The sequence below is a fragment of the Canis aureus genome, chromosome 3 (genome assembly GCF_053574225.1).
Source record: "Canis aureus isolate CA01 chromosome 3, VMU_Caureus_v.1.0, whole genome shotgun sequence".
In the NCBI taxonomy this organism is placed as follows: domain Eukaryota; kingdom Metazoa; phylum Chordata; class Mammalia; order Carnivora; family Canidae; genus Canis; species Canis aureus.
In genome coordinates, this window is record NC_135613.1 from 26,989,236 (window position 1) to 27,012,622 (window position 23,387).

General features: G+C 37.7%; 1 protein-coding gene and 1 long non-coding RNA gene across 16 annotated transcripts in view; one reads left to right on the forward strand and one right to left on the reverse strand.

Moving 5' to 3' along the window:
• Positions 1 to 23,387, forward strand: part of RERE (arginine-glutamic acid dipeptide repeats) — a 407,880-nt gene that overhangs the window by 256,566 nt on the left and 127,927 nt on the right. The window contains exon 1 of one of the 9 annotated variants that reach the window (XM_077891340.1): positions 13,701 to 13,963. The exons of the other annotated variants lie outside the window; for them this stretch is intronic. Within the exon in view, the coding sequence (XP_077747466.1) occupies positions 13,938 to 13,963 (26 nt within the window). The 5' untranslated portion in view covers positions 13,701 to 13,937. Of the gene's footprint in view, positions 1 to 13,700; positions 13,964 to 23,387 lie in introns of those variants that run through there. 9 annotated transcript variants of the gene reach the window in all.
• LOC144310414 (uncharacterized) lies at positions 6,980 to 19,620 on the reverse strand. Of its 7 annotated transcripts, none has more exons than XR_013376118.1 (6): positions 19,495 to 19,606; positions 18,904 to 18,934; positions 11,241 to 16,304; positions 10,610 to 10,760; positions 9,172 to 9,304; positions 6,980 to 7,240 (listed from the first exon to the last, which is right to left on the reverse strand). It is a non-coding gene; the product is annotated as an uncharacterized LOC144310414 (long non-coding RNA). The 7 variants fall into 7 exon arrangements; XR_013376123.1 differs by having other exon boundaries at positions 11,241 to 11,456; positions 19,495 to 19,600; XR_013376120.1 differs by lacking the exon at positions 18,904 to 18,934 and having other exon boundaries at positions 10,610 to 10,756; positions 19,495 to 19,620.

The window sequence follows — 23,387 nt, forward strand, 5'->3', positions numbered from 1 at the left end:
CAGGACCCCAGGTCATGACCTGAGCCAAAGGCAGACACTTAACCAACTGAGCCACCCAGGTGCCCCTGAAAACACTAGGACATTATGGAAAGTTTGTTGGTTAGTCATTTGTTTTATTCATTTAGTAAAACCCCAGAAACACTCATAGAAATATTTTCATTAAGATTACTGGTATGAGATGGATACATTCAGTTCTCAGCCATCTCTGTAAGATGTATGTAACAGGTAGAATTAATTACTTTTTAAATGAGGAACAATAGAATCAAAATAATTTAGCTGAAAAAATTTTTTGTAGTAGATTGTTGTTTAACTCAGCACATGGAATAAGTTCTTTAAGAGTTATGTGCATTCATTTTTATTCTGTATCCATTGTGCAACTACAATGGATTAAGGATTTAGAAAGAAAAAGAATGGTAGCTAATGATCAGGTAGTCTGTGCTCGGGACATCTGAGACATACTCTGCAGACATAAGGATTTAGAAATAAAAGCTGCTTGGCCAAAGGAGGGTAGTGGAAGAGCTGCTTTCAGTGTAATTGCAAGATGGGTATTGTCTTAGAGAAAACCTTCTCTTAGTAGATGCTGAGAAATTATATGTAAAAATTAGGAGGTTACTTTTAGTGAGTCAATCCAGGGTTAATAAAAGGCAACATATTCTTTGTTATGATTGTAAGAGACTACCTAAAGGTCTATTGGTGCATACATATTAGTGTCTCTGTATATATTGTAGACAGCAGCTATAGGGGAAATGGTGTAATGAATGGTCACCTTTTTATTACTTACCTTTATTTCCTTTAGAAAACAGTAAATTTGAGCTTTTATTTTCTTTTTCTAAAATATGCCCTGTTCCAGCGACAAAGAAGTTGATTGGTCGTCATATTTCAAGAGCGTCCTATATTTCAGAATTTATTTTACATATGGATTTATTGACTGCCTGGTCATATCTTGGATTTCTGTCTAGATACAAAGGAGTCCATAATTTCAATGATGCCACATTGATTTAACTATTTGATCAGGAGTTGTCATATTGCACAAGTTAGATGGTATCTGCGAATTGACTAAATAGCTTTTGTGTTTTAAATGTTTAGCTCTTGGTTTCATAAGAAGCAACCAAATAAATTTTGTTTACTAGTTTTGGTTAAGTGTCTTTTTGCTGAATGCTTATTGAAAGTGGTATTATATAACTTAACTGTAAGTAGAGACTCACACAAGTTCTGGTCTCATTTTTCATTGGATGATGCTGCTAGTCAACTGATTCTTCCCATCAGTTATATGTTAAAGTGTGGCTTAGGTATGCAGCAGAAGGACATTTGTCTCTCATCTGATAAAACAGCCCTGAGACATGCCCATGGCAGTGCATTTGTAAGGTTTGCATCCTGAGTCACTTCTTTTTTTTTTTTTTTTTTTTTTAAGAGTTATTTATTTATGATAGAGACAGAGAGAGAGAGAGGCAGAGACACACACAGGAGGAGGGAGAAGCAGGCTCCATGCCGGGAGCCTGACGTGGGACTCGATCCCAGGACTCCAGGATTGCGCCCTGGGCCAAAGGCAGGTGCTAAACTGCTGAGCCACCCAGGGATCCCCTCCTGAGTCACTTCTTTTACTGCTTTGACTTACTGGTGGCTATTTGTTCATTTCTATGCTTGTGTTCTCCTTGTCCAGCTTGTGCTATGATATGTTGTAGGTTTATGAGGATGAAGTGAAATGGTAAAAAAGACTTTGAATGTCTGCTTATAAGTAAAGCTTGTGGCAAATCTCACACTTCTCACAAAGTGAGTGTAAAAATTTGCCCTCTCCCAGTGTTTTCACCTTGAATACTTTATAACTCTGAAGTTTGGGTTTGGGTATGCAGTTCCCAAAGCTGCTCAGAGTGTCACGAGAGTGTATGTAATTTACTAGGATTGTAGAAAAATTCTTCTTTCCCCACCTGGCTTACCCATGGTCTAATCCTTGGAATACTCAGGCTTCACACTCTTGCAGAATTTACCTCTGTCTGTGTCTTTGTTTCAAGTCTGTGAGAGATGGAGTTGTGCGAGGAGCTGCTGCTGGTATATTTCTCTGCCATTCGAATGAGCAGGACTGGCATGTAGTCATGTAATTGTGTGGTCGTGTAGCTGTGTAATTGTGTAGTCATGTAATCATGGCCGCAGGGTGCTCTGTGCTCTTGGTGCCCCAAGTCATTTGGACAGGAAACATCACCTGCTGTATGTCTGGGAGAGAGAGCATATATGGATGAGACCACTGCAAATGTCAGAACAGTCACTTTGGTAGACTACTCCCTTGCCCTTAAATAACTCAGGAACAAGTGAGAAGTTGAAACTGAAACTTGAAATGGGATTGTTTCTTTCTCATAGCACATTTTCTGACAGTAAAAGTTGATTTATATAAGTTTCCATTATTTATTTAACATACTCACCTACACTGAAAGTTTGGAATGTGTTTTCACATTTATTGAATAAGGTTGTTTTTGTTTTTTTGTTTTTTTTTTTTAAGCCCCAGCGTTTGGCTTCTTACAAATTGTTTCCCTTAACCTCATTATTATATTTCTGAATGTTTCATCTTGTCAGAGACCTGACCTTTCCAGACTTCCTGGTTTTGATGGGGTTACGTTAATGAACATGTATAGGACAGTAGGAAACAGACTTTTCTATATTCTTTGGTACTTTGCCTTTAAAGTTCAAGGAGGGCGGATTACTTGGTAATTGACATGGAATCTTTATTATTCTAAAATACTGTATTTAATTCTGAAATCCTAAACTTAATTCTGAAACCTGAAAGCTCTGAAAAAATTTTTAAAAATAAATGAGCTGAAGCTCACTGGATGGTCACACTTGGCCTGAACTGAGATGTGACTATATTCTTGAGTTAGTTCACTTTGAGTGAGTTTGCACAACTTTTACTGCAGAAGTACTAGTGTGTTAGAGTAGGGGGTCATTGCTCAGACACTGCTGAGGTGTCACATAGTATATGGTATATGGCTATAGTACCTCTCTAAAACCAAAAACTTCTGAATTCTGAAAATCCTCTGACCCTTAGGATCTTTGATAAGGGATGGCAATAACCATATTCTTGCTAGCCATGACATTTAAGGAATAGAAGTTAAGTAAAAAATTGGGTGGCAGATATTTCTAGTTTCAAATAGGATGTAAGCAGCAAGGGTCTGACTAATGAGAGAGGCCTGAATTTGGAATCCTTAAGTAATCAGGCTTTGCTTCTGGAGTTTGACATTTCTACACTCAGGGAATGTGCACCTTGGCTACCTGAGCAAGATTCACCCCAAGCTTAATTCTACAGTCAGCATACTTTGCAATAATAATGCCATTATGTTCTCATTCTTTCTGAAGGTTCTAATCCAAACTCTGGTTAGAAAATAAAGCCAGTAAATTTCAGCTCACAAGTCTTAATACATAAAGCCAGTTAGATCTTAAAGAATTTGTACAAACACCAGTATTCTTGGCTAAACTAAATTAGGTTGGTCTTGGCTTATAAAGAGGTGATTATAATCTGTAATCTTAGGGACATGGCTGCATTCATCTGCTTACTGTCCTTAGTTGCTTCTTTATTTATGTAGTATCTCATAGCCATTTAATCTGATCTGTTGATAAGACTGACTCCCCTCTTAGACCCAGGCAGCCTGGGTTCTGGTTCTGGGCTGTCACTTCATCCTTGTGTCTAGGGCTAAAGCTGGTACTTCTGGACTCTGTTTCTACCTCAATAAAGTGGGAGTGCCAAAGCTATCCTGTAGGTTGCTTGTGTAAACTGTGAAGTTTTTTTTGTTGTTGTTGTTGCTTCTTGGGAATTGCAAAAAGAATTATAAATTTTCTTTTGAAAAAAAAAAGTTGAAAAATATCAAAGGTTTGTTTTGTTTTGTTTTGTTTTGTTTTGTTTTAACCCCATAAAATGTTAAGTCCAAAAGCAAAACATAAACTACTTCCTAAGATGTCTTTATTTTACCAAGTAGACCATTAACCATCTGGTTGATTGTGCTGACTTACAGAAGTCTGAACACTGGAGATTTTTGACTCTGCTTGGAATATTGATTATAAAATTCTTTTCAAAAATATATAGCAATTGCTAAGAATGAAAGATAAATTTCTTGCCTCTAATGAAACTGATAGAACATTTATAATGAATATGTGATATTAATGTGAAACAATACATTTCTTGTTAGAATATTTCAATGAAAAATTTGAGAGAAAATTGAAAAAATTTTTTCTTAATAAATAGATCTGAGCTTTTTATAGTTAATGAACTCCCCGTATATAGTATATAGGTTTATAGGTTTTATTGAATTTTTGGATGTCCTCTTCCCCATCCTCTCATCCTCATACCCCATCCTCTCATCCTTTAAACTATTGGCCAGTACCTTTTTTTTACTGTACTCTCTGGCCCTTTTGGGTATACTTTTCATTCCTTGGAAAAGTTCTCCTACCTTCTTGCTTTAGGCCAGTCAGGAGGGGAGAAAGGGGAGAGAGTAATGATGGAGTCTCAGCAAGAATGAAAGATTCAGTAATGGCCATCGGAAAGGAGATACCTTTATCCTTAAATTCTGAAGCATAAATTTTCCCAGGGACCAGCCATTTGTTTCCCCTCGCTAGGTAAGAGTTCTTCAGGTCACTAAAGTTGCATGTAGGGATAATGAAGAGAAGATATAAAACATAGCATCTTTAATTGATGGTCACTGATCTGTTGCTTCCTCCCTTCCCCCAACCACATACTATCTTTTAAAAGTGTAGGTCTCTTCCGAGACTTGCTCTGTAGCATGAAACATCTGATTGTATTTTTTGTTCTTTGCTTTGTGAAAATGAGTCTTCTCTTGCTATGCAGATGGAAAACAAGTTGAGAGTTCAGATCTCATCCAGGAGAGAATGTCTGTGATCTTCTCTCCTTTTCTTTTTCCAAGGAGTTCTTAAAGCATTATTGAAACTTAAGGATTATTGCCATTATATTTAGCAGCAATCATAAACTGAGGCACTTGTAGGGATTTATAAATAATTATAAATAATCTCTCCCCAACTGACAGTGGCCATGTTACTAATAATAGCTATAGTTAGTGCGTACTATGGTGCCCAGCACTACTCTGAGTTTTACTTGCATAATTCATTCACTTTGTTTTGAAGCAGAATAGTTGCAAGTATCATAGAAGATCTTTTCTAACTGAACTATTTAGAAGTGTGTTGTCTCCATGAGGCCGTACCACACATTAATACTTGGTGTGTTCCTTATGAGCAAGGGCATTTTCTTACATGACCACAATACAGTCCTCCAGCTCAAGAAATTAATGTTCAGATAATGCCATCGAATTCACAGACCCCACTCAGATTTTATCAGTTTTCCAATAAAGACTTTTGTAGTAGAAGGAGCCAGTTTGATGGATTTAGTTGTCTTACAACTCTTTGGTCAGTCTGGAATGGTTTCTCAGTCTTTCACTTCATGACCTTGGTACTTTTGAAGATTGTAGGGTATTTTGGAGACTGTCCCTTAGTTTACATTTATGATGTTTCCTTACTAGATTTAGATCATGTTTCTTTGACGGGGATAGTACAGAAGTCATGTGTTCTTTTTTTCTGCATCCTATCATAATTTTAGTTTGTCTCATGGCTGGTAATGTTCACTTTGATTAGTTGAATACGGTGCTATCTGCTAGACTTTGCATTGTAGCATTTCTCTTTTTCCTTTTATAATTAATGACCATTTTATGGAAAGTTGCTTTGAGACTATGTATCGATGGCCTCTTCCTCATGAAACTTTCATTTTATTCATTTATTTACGCTAGGTGGATTAATGGCTTCCTTTTTTATTAAGTTGTTTATATAATCTCTTACTATCATTATTGATTCTTAGGTCAAATTGCCTTAGATTTTGGAGAATGATACTTAGGTGTGGTTATTATTTTGTCACTGCTGGCAGGCCTCTGAGTAAACAGCTCTGGTGTGTCAGGTGGGGGAGGGAGGGGAAGTGAGAGGGAGAGGGAGAGTATACAGACTTTTACATCTATATTTCTGTATCAGTATGTGTGTATCCATGCATTCATACCAAATTCTCCACATCTAATCTAATACCATAGGGTTCCTGCTAGTTTTTTCTTATTTGTAATTCTCATCTTTGAGAGTGAGAAGCCTTATTTCACCATCCTTAATATCTTTACTTCTGATTTCCTATCATTGACTCAGCTCTCTTCCACACATGGATGGGTTTTGACATCTTGAACTGTATCTTTACTAGATTTAACATTTGGTATTTCTTAAGAAAGTATGACCTTAAAGAATCAAATTTTAACATCTTCTTTTCAGGGTCCATGGGAAAACAACTCCTTGCAAGAAGTGAATGCTTGCTCTATGCTTGATTGTTTAATTACTGTAAGAGCTCAGTGAGGTTGACGTTACCTTTATTTTACAAATGAGAAAATTGGCATTATATTAAATAACTACCTAAGGCATACAGTTACTAAACAGGAAACCCCTAGCCTACTGGACTCAAAGCCTGTGCTCTTAATATTGATGATTTTATCATAGATTAACTGATATATAACCTCACTTTCTTCTGGTTGTATTGGAAAATAACTTGAAGCTTTTCTAATAAAGAGAAAAATATGTGCTCACTAGAGAATAACTTGACAAATACAAAAGTTAAAGAAGCAAACTGAAAAAATACATAATTGTATCAGCCATGTTTGTATTTTTCCCCTTCGGTTTACATCTATGTGCATGTGTATGTGTTAAAATTATAATTAAAATATTGTTTACACATAATATATATATAATCATGCATTCCTTTACTCATTTTCTTTTATTATGAACATACTACCATGTCATTAAATGTTTTACACAAACATTTGTAATGAGCACCGTATCTACCTTCACGTGAATGCCTCATAATTTCTCTCTTCCCATTTTGTTGAACTTTATGGTTTTCTAATATTTAGTTATTCTAAATAAAATTGTGACCATCTTTTTTCAACATAAATCTTTATACTTCAGCTGAAAAGTAACAATCTAGATCTTTATTTCAGTTAATTTGGATTTTAGACATTTCAAAATCTACTTCTGTTTGTTGTCTTCTCTATTCATCACAGCTCTTGGTGTTTGTATAGCTTTTGAGGACAAGAAGCTGGAGCTAGGTATACAGGTTTTTTTGTTTGGATTTTCTCTGCCATCACGGTCGAACTCTCCACGATGTTTATGTCAGATGGCATATTTGGAAACACTTGAGAGTTCGTGTGTATTTGGAAACACAGCCCTGCTGAGGATATAAGAACTCTAATAAGATAGGACAAAAATTAGATTTGATAATTTCAAAAATCTTTTGTCAGTAAACATCTACCAATTCTGAGTAAAATAGAACTTTTATTTTTTAAATTTTTAAAAAGATTTTATTTCTTTAAGAGAGAGAGCACTAGTGGTGGAGAGGCAGAGGGAAAGGGAGAAGCAGACTCCCTGCTGAGCAGAGAGCCTGATGTGGGGCTCTAATCCCAGGACCCTGAGATTGTGACCTGAGCTGAAGGCAGATGCTTCACTGACTGAGCCATCCAGGTGCCCCTAGACAGAACTTTTAAATGCAGAGCTGAGCCTGTTAGGAATTAAGAGAAACTGTCGAGTAAAGCAGTAAGCTGATTTCTTCATCAGCCCATGATGAGAGGAGGTTGGGTTAGTTACTGTCTCTTTAACCAAAGGTCTTGTCTTTAACACCCACCAGGTATAGGAGATGGGGTCTTGATCTCAGGGGGTAAGGGAGTTGGAACTGAGAGCCCTCCACCAAGCTGGGCCATCAAAGTTCTGTTCTTCAGTGAAAGGGTGAGCTAGGTTGTATATCCAGAACTAGAGGGAAATGATAGAGAAACTTGTTTGGGACTGGGACTCGAAGCACAGAAAAGAAGAGGAATAGAGGGAGAATTTCCCTTATAGTTCATAACTTTGAGCCTTGCCCCCAGTTGGGACATGGATTTACATTCTTGAAAAATATGAGAACTCCAGGATGAGAAGATAATGTAAAAAGTAATCTTGGGCCATGAGCCTCCAAGAGGCTCAGTGAGAGAGCTTCATTGGGAGAAGCATATGTAAAATTTTTTTAGAGGGACATGCTCTCATTCAAGAACTTGTAGGATACCTACAAATAATATATCTTTGAATGCCAAATGCACTGTTAAAAGTTACACGTGTTGGAAGAAACCGTGTGACATCAACTTGAGTCAGATAAAACAAATGGTAAGATATGTACCTGAGAACTTCAACACTAGAACTATCAGAGAAAGACTATATAACAGACTAAAACAAAATAGAATCTTTATTTCCCTCTCATGTAAACTGAGTTTGAGAAAAAGCAATCCTAGATGGCTGTGGGGCTCCACAACCATCAGAGACCTATCTTTAACTTCAGCTTTTATCTTATACTCAAGGTGTCGATCAAATGGTAGCCATGACATCCAGATCTCAGGCTGGAAGAAGGAAGAAGTGGGTAAAAAATGCATGCCTTCTTCAAGGGCATTTTCATAATTTGTATAGGACATTTCCTTTTCTTCTCATTAGACCAAAGATTTAAAAAAAATAGAATGGGGCTTTTTTATGAAGCTGGTAAAATCTTTATACCAAAACCAGATTAAAAAGTGAAATTTAGGGGCAGCCCTGGTGGCTCAGCGGTTTAGCACCGCCTTCAGCCCAAGACGTGATCCTGGAAACTCAGGATTGAGTCCCGCATCAGGCTTCCTGCATGGAGCCTGTTTCTCCCTCTGCCTGTGTCTCTGTCTCTCTGTCTCTGTCTCTGTCTCTGTCTCTGTCTCTCTGTGTCTCTCGTGAATAAATAATTAAGTCTAAAAAGAAGTGTAATTTATAGGTCAGTCCTAGGAACATGCATGTAAGATGTTTAAATAAAATATTAGAAAATAGAATCTGGCAAAGCACGAAAAATCTGCTTTATCCAAGTTGGGTTTATAGAACCCAAGACTACTTTAAAAATTTATCTGTTAAGGGATCCCTGGGTGGCGCAGTGGTTTAGTGCCTGCCTTTGGCCCAGGGCGCGATCCTGGAGACCCGGGATCGAGTCCCACGTCGGGCTCCTGGTGCATGGAGCCTGCTTCTCCCTCTCCCTGTGTCTCTGCCTCTCTCTCTCTCTCTGTGTGTGACTATCATAAATAAATTTAAAAAATTAAAAAAAATTTATCTGTTAATATAGCTTACCACTTTAACATGATGAAGAAATATATACTCATCTTGATCTTGAGAAAACACGTGTTGAAAGTTAACAACTAGTCCACGTTGCGGGAGGGGACTCTTACCAAAGTAAGGGTAGAACCAAACTTCCTTGTTGTTACTGATTAATTAAACAAAAATCAGAGTCAGAATGTTGGAAATATCCCTCTAAAATCAGAAACAATAGGAGTCTTATGTCCATTATGACATGAAAATGTGTTAGAACCTTGGCTAATATGGTTTAATAGTTTTTGCCATAGAGACTCTGAGAAAGCATGTGAACACATAGTTAGAACTGATATACCAGCATGTTTGCTGGATATCAGAGCAGTATGTATAACGCTCAGTTCCGTTTCTACACAGGAGGGACAATTAGAGAATAAAATGTAAACATACTGTTTTTAAATGCTTCCCTTCTCTTGATGTGAAGTTAGTACTAATTAAAAGTCAAGGGGCACCAGGGTGGCTCAGTGGTTGAGCATCTGCCTTCTGCTCAGGGCGTGATCCCAGGGTCCTGGGATCAAGTCCCACATCCAGCTCCTCACAGGGAGCCTGCTTCTCCCTCTGCCTATGTCTCAGCCTCTCTTTGTGTTTCTCATGAATGAATAAATAAAATCTTAAAAGTCAGATAGAATTTTTTCCATTAAGTGTTTTTCTCTAGAGTTGCCTGAATGTTTTCGTTGCTGCTTTTGCTTTACAATTTGTTGTTAGTAAATAAAATATTTTAAATATTTTTCTATTTCTGGTAAGTAGAACTCTTAAAACCTAGGAAACTTCCATATTAGGAAGTAAGGAAACTTGCTTTACATCTGATACACGTAAATTTTCTGCTCATGAAAAACTAAGTATTACGGTAGCCAAATTGTTTTTTCAGTCTGTTTTTATGTAGTAAGCCTTTTTAATTTTAGAAAAAATCTGTTAATATAGTATATTTATTTCACCCTCTCAGCTCCCTTTTAATCTATTCAAAATTGTTAATCCTTCACCTGTTGTTTGCCAAGGGATTAATTGTAGGAGAGAGGAAGGTCTGAGATCCGGAGACAATGTAGAAGTAGTTGGGATCACAGGACTTCTGGGAAGACCTAGCAGTAGACCACAAAAGAAACCCCCTAGGCAGCCTGTGTGCATATCCCTGCAAGCAGCCAGGTGGCAAGGAAATGCAGCAGAAATGAGGTCTAGACATAGTCACAGGCAGTAAGCAGACATCTAGTGGTCAAGACAACTGTGGAAGAAACAAGGTCCAGGTGTTGGGGGCTTGGAAGTACTGAGTAGAATTACAGGGTGGTCCTCAGTGTAATGTAGGGCTTGCTTGTGGAAAAGGAGCCCATTTCTAGAATTGGAATTTATGTTAAAATAGTACATTGACTTAATTACCAAACCACTAGGTTTCAGGGCTCCTCAATTTTCTGTGAGGCAGAGAACTCACCTCATATCCTGAGGTTGGATTGCACTCAGAGCTGGTGTTAAGGTGATTCAGTCTGAGGATTAGAGCACTGTGGAAACAGCCCTGCACGTCACTCCTTGCCAGTCATGTGTCCAGTTTCCAGATTCCACGAGGACCGATAATTGAAGACTAACTAGTAAAACTAGATGTCTTTAGTATGTATGTATATATTTAAATTTTTAATATTTTATATATATATAACTCAAGAGTTATGATGTTACTACATTTAACTCCCACATATATATCTTTCACCCAGTTCACCAGCTAACATTTTGCAATTTTTGCTTTACTAATTTATTCTTTTATTTTATGTATTACATATCTTTTTAATTTTATTACAGACGTGCTTTATTATTTCTGTTTTTGCTGGATTATTCTCTATTAACTGTCTTTGCTTCACTGTTGTGTTTTCCCTCCCTGAACTATTTTGGAATGAATTACAGCATCAAACATCTTTCTCCCTAAATATTTCAGTGTGTTTTTCTCAAGAACAAAGACATTCTCTTACATAATCATGATATGGTTAGCAAAATCAGAAAAGGTGACATTGATATAATACCATTTAATCTAATATAGTCCATATTTAAATTTTACTAGTTTTTCTAATACTGACCTTCATAGTACTTTTTGCCCGTGATCATGCATCGGCATTTAGTTGTTTGATCTCTTTAATATCCATTGCTTCTCTTTGTTTTCATAAGATGTTTTCTAGCCTTTGTTTTCTCATGGCATCAACATTTTTGAAGAGTTAGAAGCCAGTTTTGTCGAATATCCTTCAGTTCAGGTTTGTTTGATGTTTCCTCATGATTAGATTTAGGTTTTGTAAGTTCTGCCAGGGAATGAGTATCTAAATGTTATTTTGCCCTTCTCAGTGCTTCAGATGTATTTTGTTGTTGTTGTTTTGGTACAAAAGAAGAGATTTGAGTAGTTCCAGTAAAGATGATTTTGATACTGTCCCTGCCCTAAAGAGCTTATCATCTGTTAAGAGAGGTGAGGCACCCCAGAAAAAGCTGACACGAGGAGAACGAAGTTCTCTGAGCTTTCCTAATAAGGAGGTCTCTCCATAGAGGAGCTGGTTGGGATTGTGGGCAAGTGAGGGACTTCTCCACGCACAAGAGAAGAGAACTGGAGAGTGAGGCGAGTCCTGGGGTGAGACTGGGCTGGAGGTCTGCTGGGTGGGAGGTAGCAGGTGATGTGAGAGGACAGCTATGAGCTGAGGGTCAGGAAAGATGACCAAGAAGGCGCTGAAGGGGGCAGCTGCTTTGAGTACCAAGTGTTTGGAGAAGAGGTCATAGGGTTTTGATGACTTGCCTTTGAGTGTCACTCAAGGTATTTGATGGGACCAAAGTTATAATTTACACTTCTTGCTATTGTAATCATCATTTTTATGCTGTGTTTCATGGAACAGCTCCTGTGGTTTTTCAGAATAATGATGAATTTGTTAAATTATTATTTTAGTTGATTTCTCCAAGTGAGCATTTTCCATGTGATTTGGTAGTTTTGAAAAAATGCACTTATGAAAGAAATATTTTGATAGTCGTATTCGTACTCTTTGGCTTCTAGGCAAATTCACTTTTGTATTAGAGAGTCTTTTTCTTCAGACTGTTTCTGGTCTCACACATCTGGGGACATTTTATCTTAGATACCAACGTGGAAAGTGTTCTTCCAACCAGTAGATACTTGCTTCAGGTGCTGGGTCAAAAGCAAAACTTATTTTAGGTGTATTTGGCATTTCTTGTGTTTAAATGACATTTTCAGTATGATGAGAGTTTTTAAATTATAGCCTCAGAATTTAGTTTATTTGATAGCAAAAACAGGAATACTAAGGAAATGGAAGAGATCTTGCATTTATTTTAGGAATCTTGAGGACACGGAGTACTCTGTTAAGCGGGTCTTAATTTCTTCACACTGTTATATTTGCGGGAAACACAGCACTGCTCTTTCCTACTCTGTCTTGTCCTTTATATATTTTTGGGAGTTTCATAGTCTTGTTTTTCTTTTTTAATTGTAACTAAGTAATCACACATAGAATCTTTTAGTTTGCAAATAGAAACCGAAGCTTCTATACACATCCAGAACAGGATATCTTATGTAGCTGCCAGCCCGCTTTGCCTTTTTGTTGGAGGTGGAGGTTGTGGGGAGACCGCATAAAGTGTGTTTTTAAAGATTTTAACAGAAAGTGTCTTGGCTGGTGCTGTGGACAATATACTTCACAGCACTCAATATGACTAGTATGGCATGTGGCCTTGCTGATGTGGCTTTAGAGATCTTTTCTGATTAAATTTTAAATGAATTTAGCTTCATGGGCAGTACTATAAAGAATTGCCTAGAACTTTGAATCAGGAGATCTCAAATGAGATTTTTAGATGCTTGAGTATTTGTGGCAGGGTGTTCTTTGACGTTCTGATTTGAACTTTCCTACCCTTCTTAGTGTTAGAAATACATTCTTCAAGTTAGACATGCCTGACTGGATTATTATCTCTTTTGGAAAATTTTTTTATTATTTAGGCAATTTTAGAGCTTCTTATTTAAGAGAGATTAGCTCCTTGCATAAAACACAGTATTCTTTAAGATTCCCTGCTTGGTATACCGTCTGTACTGCATTTGTAATGTGACAATACCCAGAACTCTACAGTTCTGCCAGGATTGTTTGTGTGGCCTTTTCCCAAATGTTTATAAAGTTTTCAAAATGAAATCTGTGGGGTTGTTCCCCTTAAGTAGCTACTGCTATGTTTATAGATGTGCAGTAGTTTCTGTTCATTAGTCCTATGTATGGTCATTCATATCTGTATCTTTTGATATTATTCCTTCTTGAAGATCTTGCTATTTAAAACAACAATTAAAAAAAAAAAAGACAAACAAAACTTGCTGTTGTCTCGTCTGAGCAGGGCAGTTCTTTGAAGCCTCTAGATGGCTGGTGTGGCTTGCCGAGTTCCCTGGTGTTGGCTGTCTCAGATCCCCTTTCTAAGGCCCCACTTCCCTGCACACTAGCTTGGTATGCAGGGAGAAGCTGCAGTCTGTTGGCTGGGCTTTATTTACGGAAACAGCAGGGTTGAGATTGATTGCGTTGAGAGACAGTGTATGGATGAGGGAGGGTCACAGCACATGCTCAGTCCTGTCAGTGTGAGGGGGAAGTTTCTGCGTTCTGCGTGAAGGCTTAGGTCATAGCACAAGCTCAGTGAAAGCTCTATGAGGTCTCTCAGACTGCATGTGCCTCCATTTTGAGTTGTTAGAGTAGAAAAGGGCAGAGTTTTAACAGTAAGTAGAGGTTCAGGGACACAGCTTAGACTCACCAGAGCCTCTGTTAGTCATGGATGATCCATTCAGCCCCTGCAGGTAGGCTATCTTCCTCTGGCCTCCCCAAAACAGTGATGGTTTTTGCTGCTCTTTCTCACTTGTGAAGATGTTTATGAATCATTTCATCATTCATAGTGCATGTTCCTGAGAGCCTTTAATTCAACCCTGGCTGGCCATGTAGGTGGTGTTGCGAAGCGTGAAATCAGAGCTAAGAATGGGGTCTGCCTGGAGATGCATTAAGCAAATGGAGAACGTTGTGGGTTCTGCTGTCCCTGTCCCTTTCCTGTTTCCCTTACCCTTTTCTCACCGGGTACAGCTTTAACCTGAGTCCTGCATGGATGCCTGGTGCTGAGCTTGTTTGCCTTCAAGCACCTGCAGAAGAAACCTGCCGGCTGCTCTGTTGCTGTGTGGCTGGTAGGGAGTGCCTGGGCCCAAGAGCAGCTCTGTTTGGATGTTTTAGGAAGGGTGGTAGGTGGGCAGCTATTGGTTGCTTTGAAGGTGGGTGGAACTTGTTTTGATTGAGAGCCTGTTTGCCAGAGCAAATTATATTTCTTGAGATCTGTTTCTGAAGTCTGAAAACAAGATAGTATGTACATTTTGACATATGCAGGAAGCAGTTGTGGATCATGGTTGCAACATTATCACCTTAAAATGGAGGTTTTTTAAGAAATAAAAGGTTATGTTACATCATTTTCTGTGGCTTCAAAAGAAAACTCCATTCTTTCCAGAGTTTGTAGACAATGTCTTGACAATTAAGAAAAAATAGTCTGCAGTGACATTTGTGATAGAAGTTAGAGTTCCAGGTATTTTGTTTATTTATTTTGTTTGTTTTAGCAGAAGGTGGCATTTGTGGTATATGTGTATTTGGTTGTGTGACTTGTATGTTCTATAGGAAAGAAGTAAAAAGAGCAGTTGATACTTAAGAAGGTTGGCACTGACCAGGTCAGATTCTGTGCCCTCTGCTTGATGGGCCCAGCACTAGTCTTTTCTGTGAGGGGGAGTTATGCTTTTTATGTGTCCTTTTTTGCAGCCTGGGCTCAGACAGATGGATCTCACCATGGTTAACATAGGGAACTCTTTGTAATATTCCAGGTTAGGACAAATTGAATTTTTAACCAAGTAAACGGTAAGTGAAGTTGGTGAATTATATTAGTTCTCTTTGTTTCCTCTCCCCTTTTTTCTTCTGATGAAAGGCGAAAAAAATTTTGAAGTCACATTTAAGTTTTATGCATTTGTGAGGTTGAAAGGAGGAAGTACACGATGTGGAAGAATGCAGCTGAAAAAATTCTCATAGGATAGTGAGGAAGTTCATGAGACATTGATGATACAGGGAGAGATTCTGAGTGTAAGCTCTTCATAGTGTAATATGAATATGGAGCTGTGTGTGCTCACCTCTTGTTGGAGGAGGACCCTGATTTTGGCGGAAAGTTGTAAGGAAGGCTAATGGTGAATTCTAGCCACTGACAATATTACTGAAGTATCATCTGGCTTCCAGAAGGTTTAGTCTCAGGATTATGATTAAGGAGATGAATTATATGGGGATAATTTTAGGACTAATTCATTTATTGCTATTTTTAATCTTGTTTTCCATTGATCTGAGGTCTGTCTGACCAATTAGGATTGCATTTATTTGAACATTACATTTGGGAGTTTTGGGCAGTTTTTCCCTTTACCGTGTAGTGTTGCTTCTGGAACTTGTTTTAATTCACTCCATGTAGAATGTTCTTCTTTCTGCTTTTCTCCTGTAAGTCTAAAATTATCCTCTCTCCAGACAAGAGGATCTGGGCCCAGGGGCACTTAACACCTCAGACTTGTTTCAGAAAATCCTTATTTGAGTCCGGACATTACTCGTCCGGAAAACAGTTATGGAACTCCCTTTCTTTTCTCAGGCCTTTACTTCTTCAACTTTTGTATGTTTAGCAAACAAAGTGTGACTGGGAAGCTGTACTGGTGAAACAGCTCTGGGCAGGTTCCTCCCACTGGTCTGGCTGGCCAGCCTGGCCTAATAGAGATGTGCATTTGTGAGCCTGAGTGCAGCCACCTGTTTAGACGGTGAGGACTTACAGTTACCACTGCTGGCTGTTTAGGGTCGAATTTCAGTGTTGGAATCAGGTAAAGTAAGTCATAAGAGTAGTTCCTTGTGTAGTTTGCATTTGTTCTATATTTTCCTATCTTAGGTAAATATTTTTGGGATGTTACTTGTTGGCCCACCATCTCCTGCTTTGGGTCTTCTATACTTGTCTCATGGTAGTTTAGTGAAGAAACAGCATATGGGAGGTTATTCTCTTGGTTGGTAAAGTTGTCCAGGGTCTGTGTAGCTTGGGCATTGGAAAGATGCTTGCTAGCTTCATTTTGGCTTATGGCTCCCCTCCTGCTGTACCTTAGAGTATCAAGAAATGTTAGTGAAAATGGACAGCTTATGTTTCCAGGAGAACATAAAAGTTCACCAAAATATTATCCTGTTATTAGCTTTTCTTGTCATTATGTTAGAATCTTGAATCTGAATCCAAAGTTGAGGCTTACATTTAAAGTGTTCCTTTTATGTAAAACATAAATTTTGTAGAGCCTGTGAATCTGCTAATAACATAGCTCCATTTTTTACCACTTCCTAGGTTCTTGTCTGGTGTGTTAGCTATGAATTGAAAGACTCTGGTACACCTAAGACCTGCTGTTTGCCATGTCTGTGATTGTCCAGTTCATTGTTTCTGATCCTTTCTCTTTCTGAATTCATTTTTCATTTTCCACTTTACTTTTTGGTAATTACTGAACTGAGCTGTCTTTCCACCAGAGAGGCATTTATTCTAAAGCTATAAAAAAAATGTCATCTAGAATGAGAGAGAAAATAGAAAAAAACAGGCTAAAGGAAGATTTGAAATAATGAAATTCATGAATTTGTGTGCATTCATGAGTCTCCTCCCAAAGTGGTGATCATCTGTATTGAGCAGTTTGTGATAGGGGAGGATACAGGTTCCTGAACGTATCTTTAAAGCAGATTTGAAAGAAAACTAGTCTATTCTTATATTGTTCATTCTATGATATTTTGGATCTAAATTACAACAGCTCATTTTAATTCATTGGAACAATTAGACATTATTTCTATCAAAGTTCTTTGAATTATACATTTATTGTCACTATTTGATTGTCTTCTGGTGTATGGGCTGCATCTGTACTTGTAGCCATAGTCTATTTTAGAGTGCCTACCAAATGGGCATTCAGCATAAATATGTTGAATAAATGGGTGGCATTTATTGTAAGAGAAGAGACTAGATTTGGAGCTAGATGGTATGGTTCAAATGCCACCTAATTAGTGACTTTGGATGAATTTCTTCACTCCTCTGAATCTCAGTTTTCTCATGGGTCGTATCTATATATGACCATATCTCCGATAAAATAAATATAATTTTTGACATTGTTATAAAATGGGGGCAAAAACAGTTTGAAACTGCTTGACACTTAGCTTCTCAGTGTATTATTGTTAATAATTCAAAAACCAAGTCTACAGTCTCAGTAGGTATGGTTATCTTAACAGATTCTATAGTTTTTGGTCAATCTATTAAAGACAGTGTCGGGAGTTGTGTTAGGAATTATGGTAATTTAATTAGTGGCCAGTATGTTTAACCACCATTTACTGATTTCCTTTCTTCTCTTGCCCTTTGAGTGTTTTATGTTTTTCTTTATACTTGCTGAAAAAAAATTTTTAGGAAGCTTTACTTCCAAAAATAAAAAAAAATTTAAAAAGAAGCTTTACTTCCATATCATGTAAAACATTTGCTATGTTCAGCATTAAGCATTCTTTCCTTCTTTCTGTGATGTGTGTGTGTGTGTGTGTGTGTGTGTGTGTGTGTGTGTGAATGCTATGAAGGCTGCATCCTTCCTCTCTGCCCCCTCCTCCCCCATACTCAAACCACCACAGTGAAGAAGCATAAGGCGATGGTCATATTTCTCATAGTGTTTCCTCAAGACTCCCCACTGGGAACAAAGAGACATTCACAGATGCATTGAAGACATACTTAAATTACAGTTCAATGTCCCTCTTTTTTCTGGGGGTGCTATGTTTCTTTTTTATAAAGTTTGATTTCAGTGTACAGAAAGCCAACAACACTTTTGGTTAGGAGATAGGCTTAATCTTCAAATATTGCTGCTTTTATAAATTATTTCAACCACAGTGGGATTAAAATAATAAGTCTGTTTTTTGAAGCATCATTTTTGTGTGTATAGCTTTATGTTGGCCTGTGATAACCACTTTGAAATGGGATCCTTTCTCATGTGTTAAAATTTTTTTTTTTTTTTTTTTTACCATTTTTTCCCCTGATGTTACATACTTTGTATACAGGCCACGTTTACTGCATCTTATTGTCAGCATGGAAATTCATCTTATTCCTCAGCCAATGCCTAAATTCTTAGTTCTGGACTCTGACTTATATTGGGGGTGGGGCGGGAACTCTGTGGAAGTAGAGCTACTTCTTGTGGCCTGGACTCCTCCGTAGTCAACTCCCAGTGACCCCTTGAAAGAGCACCTTTATCTCCTCAGGCCTTGGTTCCTTCTGTTAAGCTTAGAAGATTAGATCACATGGCTTCTAAGAAACTTTCCATCAGAAAAAATGTAGAATATTATGATTTTGATGAGTTTCTGTCTTGACCTTAGCATTTGTGAATGAACTTGGAACATTAACTCTTTGAGCTGTTGATGGGTTCTCTCTCTTTCTTAATAAATCAATATCAAATAAATAAATAAATAAATAAATAAATAAATAAATAAATAAATATTCATTCAAAGCACTTCTTCCTGAGCAGGAGGACTAGCCTTCTATCACAGGTGACTTGGTTTAATTTTGCACCAAAGTGCTTAGTTGCTATCTATAGCTACACTAGTAGTTGAATTAACATAGTATAGTCATTTATTCATTTGGAGTATATTTAGTGAGTGCCAGTGGGTCCTGGGATATAATGGAGAGGTAAAAACAGAGTTGGTCCCTTACCTGCATGGTGCTTTCAGTCTAAAGGCAAGGCCTTGAAGAAATAATTGCACAAGATAAATACAAAATCATGCAAAATAAGTAAAAAATCATGCCTGTAATAGGGTTGAGAAGAGGTAGGTGGTGCTTTGAGAACTTCTGGTAAAGGAATTAGCTCCTGTTGTCGTCTGTTGCCAATGCTTAGAGCTAATAATAGCAGTGAGCACTGTGCAGCAGGACAGTGCTGCTTCTCTCTGTAGATCATCTTTTATTTTTATAGCAACTTTGCTAACTAGTCATTATGAACTTCATTTCATAGATGAGGAAACAGGCTCAGAGAGTGAATTGTGTCCTCAAGGTCACATTTAAGCTAATAAAATTTTGGTACTGAAACTTTAGCCAGGGTTCATTTGACTCTGAAGTCTGTGCTCTTTCCTTGCACCTGAGCATCTAGGCTGCGGGGTATGTAACATCTCCTCCCTCCAGTAGCAGGCTGCCAGAATCTTGGGACATCTGATGGGGTATACAAAGCTCAGTGATTTTACTCAAGTTTAGGGAATTTTTTTTCTCCTAGAACTAATGGGAGTATGTTATGGAATAGAATACAACATTTACCTGGGTTTTTAAGATACTGTGTCAGATTTTAAAGACATTTCAGACTTGTTAAAGACTCCTTTGGAGGGGGGCACCTGGTTGGCTCAATTAGTTGAGTGTCTGACTCTTGATTTCAGCCAGGTCATGACCCTTGGGATTGTGACATCAAGCCTCACGTCAGTCTGCTTGGGATTCTCTCTCTTTCTCTCTCTGTCCCTAAAATAAGTAAATCTCGAAAAAAAAAAATCAAGACTATTTTGGAAATAATGTGTTTATGCTGGAGAAATTTGAGAAACCCAGCATGCTATTCTAGATTTCCTTACTATCATCCTTGTTTTCACTCCTGCCCACAACCATTCTTAAAAAAGTGATTCTGATAAATTGCCTTTCAATTTTCCTAAAATTTGGTATATTTGTTCTGGACCTACAGTCCATTTCTGTGATCATTTTCTGACTGAGTGTAGAATTTCTAGAGTCTTTGTGTTGATTTCATGTCAGTCTTCCTGCTTAACTGAACACTGTGTGGAAAAAGTAAGAATTATATCTTCTCTGAGCCTTGTGATATGAAGGATTGGGTAAAGGAAGATTGCATAGTGATTTCGTTGATGGGTGACACCAGCCACAGAGAAGGGGTCCAACTAGAGAGTTCTGCAGGCCAGCCTTTTGGGAATGGGAATGCTGTGATGCTCCGGGCTTATATTTGGGACCAGGTCTGGGTTTATAATGGGAACTAATGCCAGCTCTCTGTATTCTACAGCTCATGTCTTCTCCCCTGGACCCCGTGCTCTTGTTCCTTTTTAGACCCAAATCCTTGTCATAAGCAATTACTACACTCCTGTAGAGCTATTTGAGTGTCTTGAGTGTATGTTCCTTCACAGATACTTGCCTCTCCCAGCCTGCATCTGGCCAGCCGCTATCTCATCTCCTTTGCGTGGATGCTTCTCCCTTTTTGATATTCAGTTACAGGCTTCCTGCCCTTTCTGTCCATTCCCTGTTTACTTCTTAGACTAAAACGTTTCCATGGTAACAGGTTACTTTTCAAAGGGAACATCTTGTCATTTTATTTAATCCACTGCAGCTGAAGAGGACTGAAATATTAAGTTGTAGTTGCCATGGATACTGCTTTGTTACACGAATTTCTTTTGTATCGGATTTCATATACAATGAATTTCTCTCTTTCTGTCTCTCTGTCTCTCTCTCTCTCTCCTCCTCCTCCTCCTCCTCCTCCTCTCTCTCCCTTTCTCTCCCTCTCCCCCTCCCTTCCTCCTCCCTCCCATTCTTTCTCTGCTCAAGGAATAAACACGATGACTTGCCATTATTTTTGTAATTTGGCTTCTGGGACTATATTTTCATAGTCCAAAGCAAAGATTTGTAGAATAATGGAGACTGAACTGAACCTCAGCTGTTTTGAAACATATATATTATTTACATTAACCTTAGAGAGAAATTTGTCCTTGCTAGTGAGGATGATTTTTCTTTTCTTTCTTTTCTTTTTTCTTTCTGTAATATGATTCATAGGGGTGTCTCAAAAAGGATGGCCTCAGACCAGAATACTTAGTAAATACAAGGAAAAAAAGAATTTATGTGACTTAATTCCTTGAATCTCCTTTCTCAACTGTGACATTCTTTTCTCTGTGACTTTTCAGCTATCTATAGTACATCTTAGGGGAATCTGTTGGCCATTTGATAAGCTTTTCTCACATCTAGCTTGCTTCTCTCTAGTCTGTAAGACATAATTCAGCCAAGCACTTCTTTTGACTTTTTAAAAACTTTTAATTTTTTAGATTCACGGAAAGTTGCAAGATACTGCAGACTGCTCCTGTGTACCCTTCACTCACTTCCCCCATTGTGTATGACTCTAGCATAACATCAGAATCCAGACATGAAATTAGTAAAATGTGTCTGTAGTCAATGTAGCTTTATGTAACCACTGCCATTGTCATGTCTGTCCTGTTACCATACAAACCTCTTACTTCTTCACCTCTCCTCCTCACCTTACCCCCCATTCCTAACACCTGGCAACCACTAATCTGTTCTCTGTGTCTATAATTTTATTATTTTGACAATGTTATATAAATTGGCCTTTAACTTTGATGGTTTTCTCATTAATTTTTTTTTTTAAGACAGAGAGAACACACACTTATGAGGTGCAGGGGGTGGGGGGGAAGAGGGAGAAGTAGAGAGAGAATCTTAAGCAGGCTCCAGGCTCAACACTCAGCACTGAGCCGGACTTGGGGCTTAATCTCACAACCCTGAGATCATGACCTGAGCCAAATGAAATCAAGAGTTGGACACTTAACTGACTGAGCACACAGTTGTCCCTATCGGTTTTCTCTTTTAACATGATTTTCAAACTAAAACTCTTCCTGATGATTCTGTCTTGCTTTGGTGTTTGAAATGAAGATAAAGACATTGTTTCTTATACTGGTTCTATCTGTAATTATGTAATTTTGGTTCAGTAATTTAATCTTTATGACATGTAGGAGCTCTGACTTTTGAGTCAACTAAACTTAAGTTTGAATCTTGGTTTTCCCTTTCCACTTGTTAGCTTTGTAATCTTGGGCAGTTTCATAACTCTTTCTTATCTTCAGTTTCCTTATATGGATAGGTCATAGTAGCACCTTCCGTATAGGGTCATCCTAAGATTAGATAAGAAAATATATAGAATTTGCTTAGCTTAAAATGCCTGGTACATAGTAAATATTCACCATATATATTTCTTCATTAATATTACAATTAGTACTGTCACTATTATCTATAAAGTGCAGATATTGCTTCATAGGGTTGTCACAGGAACAATGAAATAATGCATACCTGGAGCAAAAAGCACTTAATAAGTGATAACTAATATTATTATTTTTCTGGTGTTTGTCATGTCACTCAGATATCCTGAATTTAAGATAACATGGGTGAAAACCCTGAGGCAAGTATAAGGGTGTACATAGATTTGTCCTGCATTATCCTGGGACATGACTTCCATCTTTGGCTTCTTATTTTGTATGTAGTATCCTTTATCTGACCTCACTGGGATTTACACCATCGATGGCCTGGATTTTCTTTCCTTAATTGATGGCCATCCTGTTTTTGCCCAGACGTACTATGTTAATTAAGCAACACTTACATCAAGTAAAAACCTCTTTAGTAACTGTGTTGTTTCACACATAAGATTAGAATAAGATCTGTATTTTGGTGACTGTCATTATTAATGTTTTCATTAATATCAAAATATGAATTAAATGAGTTCATACATAGAAATGAGACTGTAGAGCACCCAGAACCGTAGGAAGTACTCACATGCTAACCATCTTTGTTACTAATTGAAGGATAAACCTGTCATCTAATATTTTCCACCTAATTCATGCATGACATTAAAAATATCATGTCTGGGTAGAAGGACCCATTGAAAGGCCAAGAAAGACTAACAGATTTTTAATGTAAAAGAGTTCAGAAAGATCATAGATAAGGTTTTAGATTCACATTGTGTAAAAACCTTTAAGAAATGATCATTTTGTTGAGTTTTGGGGTAGGATCAAAAATAATATTCATAACTGCCAAAAAGACTATTAAAATATTCTTCCCTTTCCCTATTATTATCTTTTTGAGGCTAGGTTTTCTTCCTATATTCTAACTAAAGTAACATATTGCAGGGCACCTGTATTCTAACTAAAGTAACATATTGCAGGGCACCTGGGTAACTCAGTTAAGTGTCCGACTCTTGATTTTTGACTCAGGTCATGATCTCAGGGTCATGGGATTAAGCCGAGTCAGGCCCTGTGTTCAGCAAGGAGTCCGTTTGAGATTCTCTCTCAAACAATTTCCAATTTAGGCCCTTAAGATCCTCAATACACTTATTTGTCTTACTTGCATAATTATTATTAGTTAATAATAATATTATTTCTACTGTTAAGGAAATT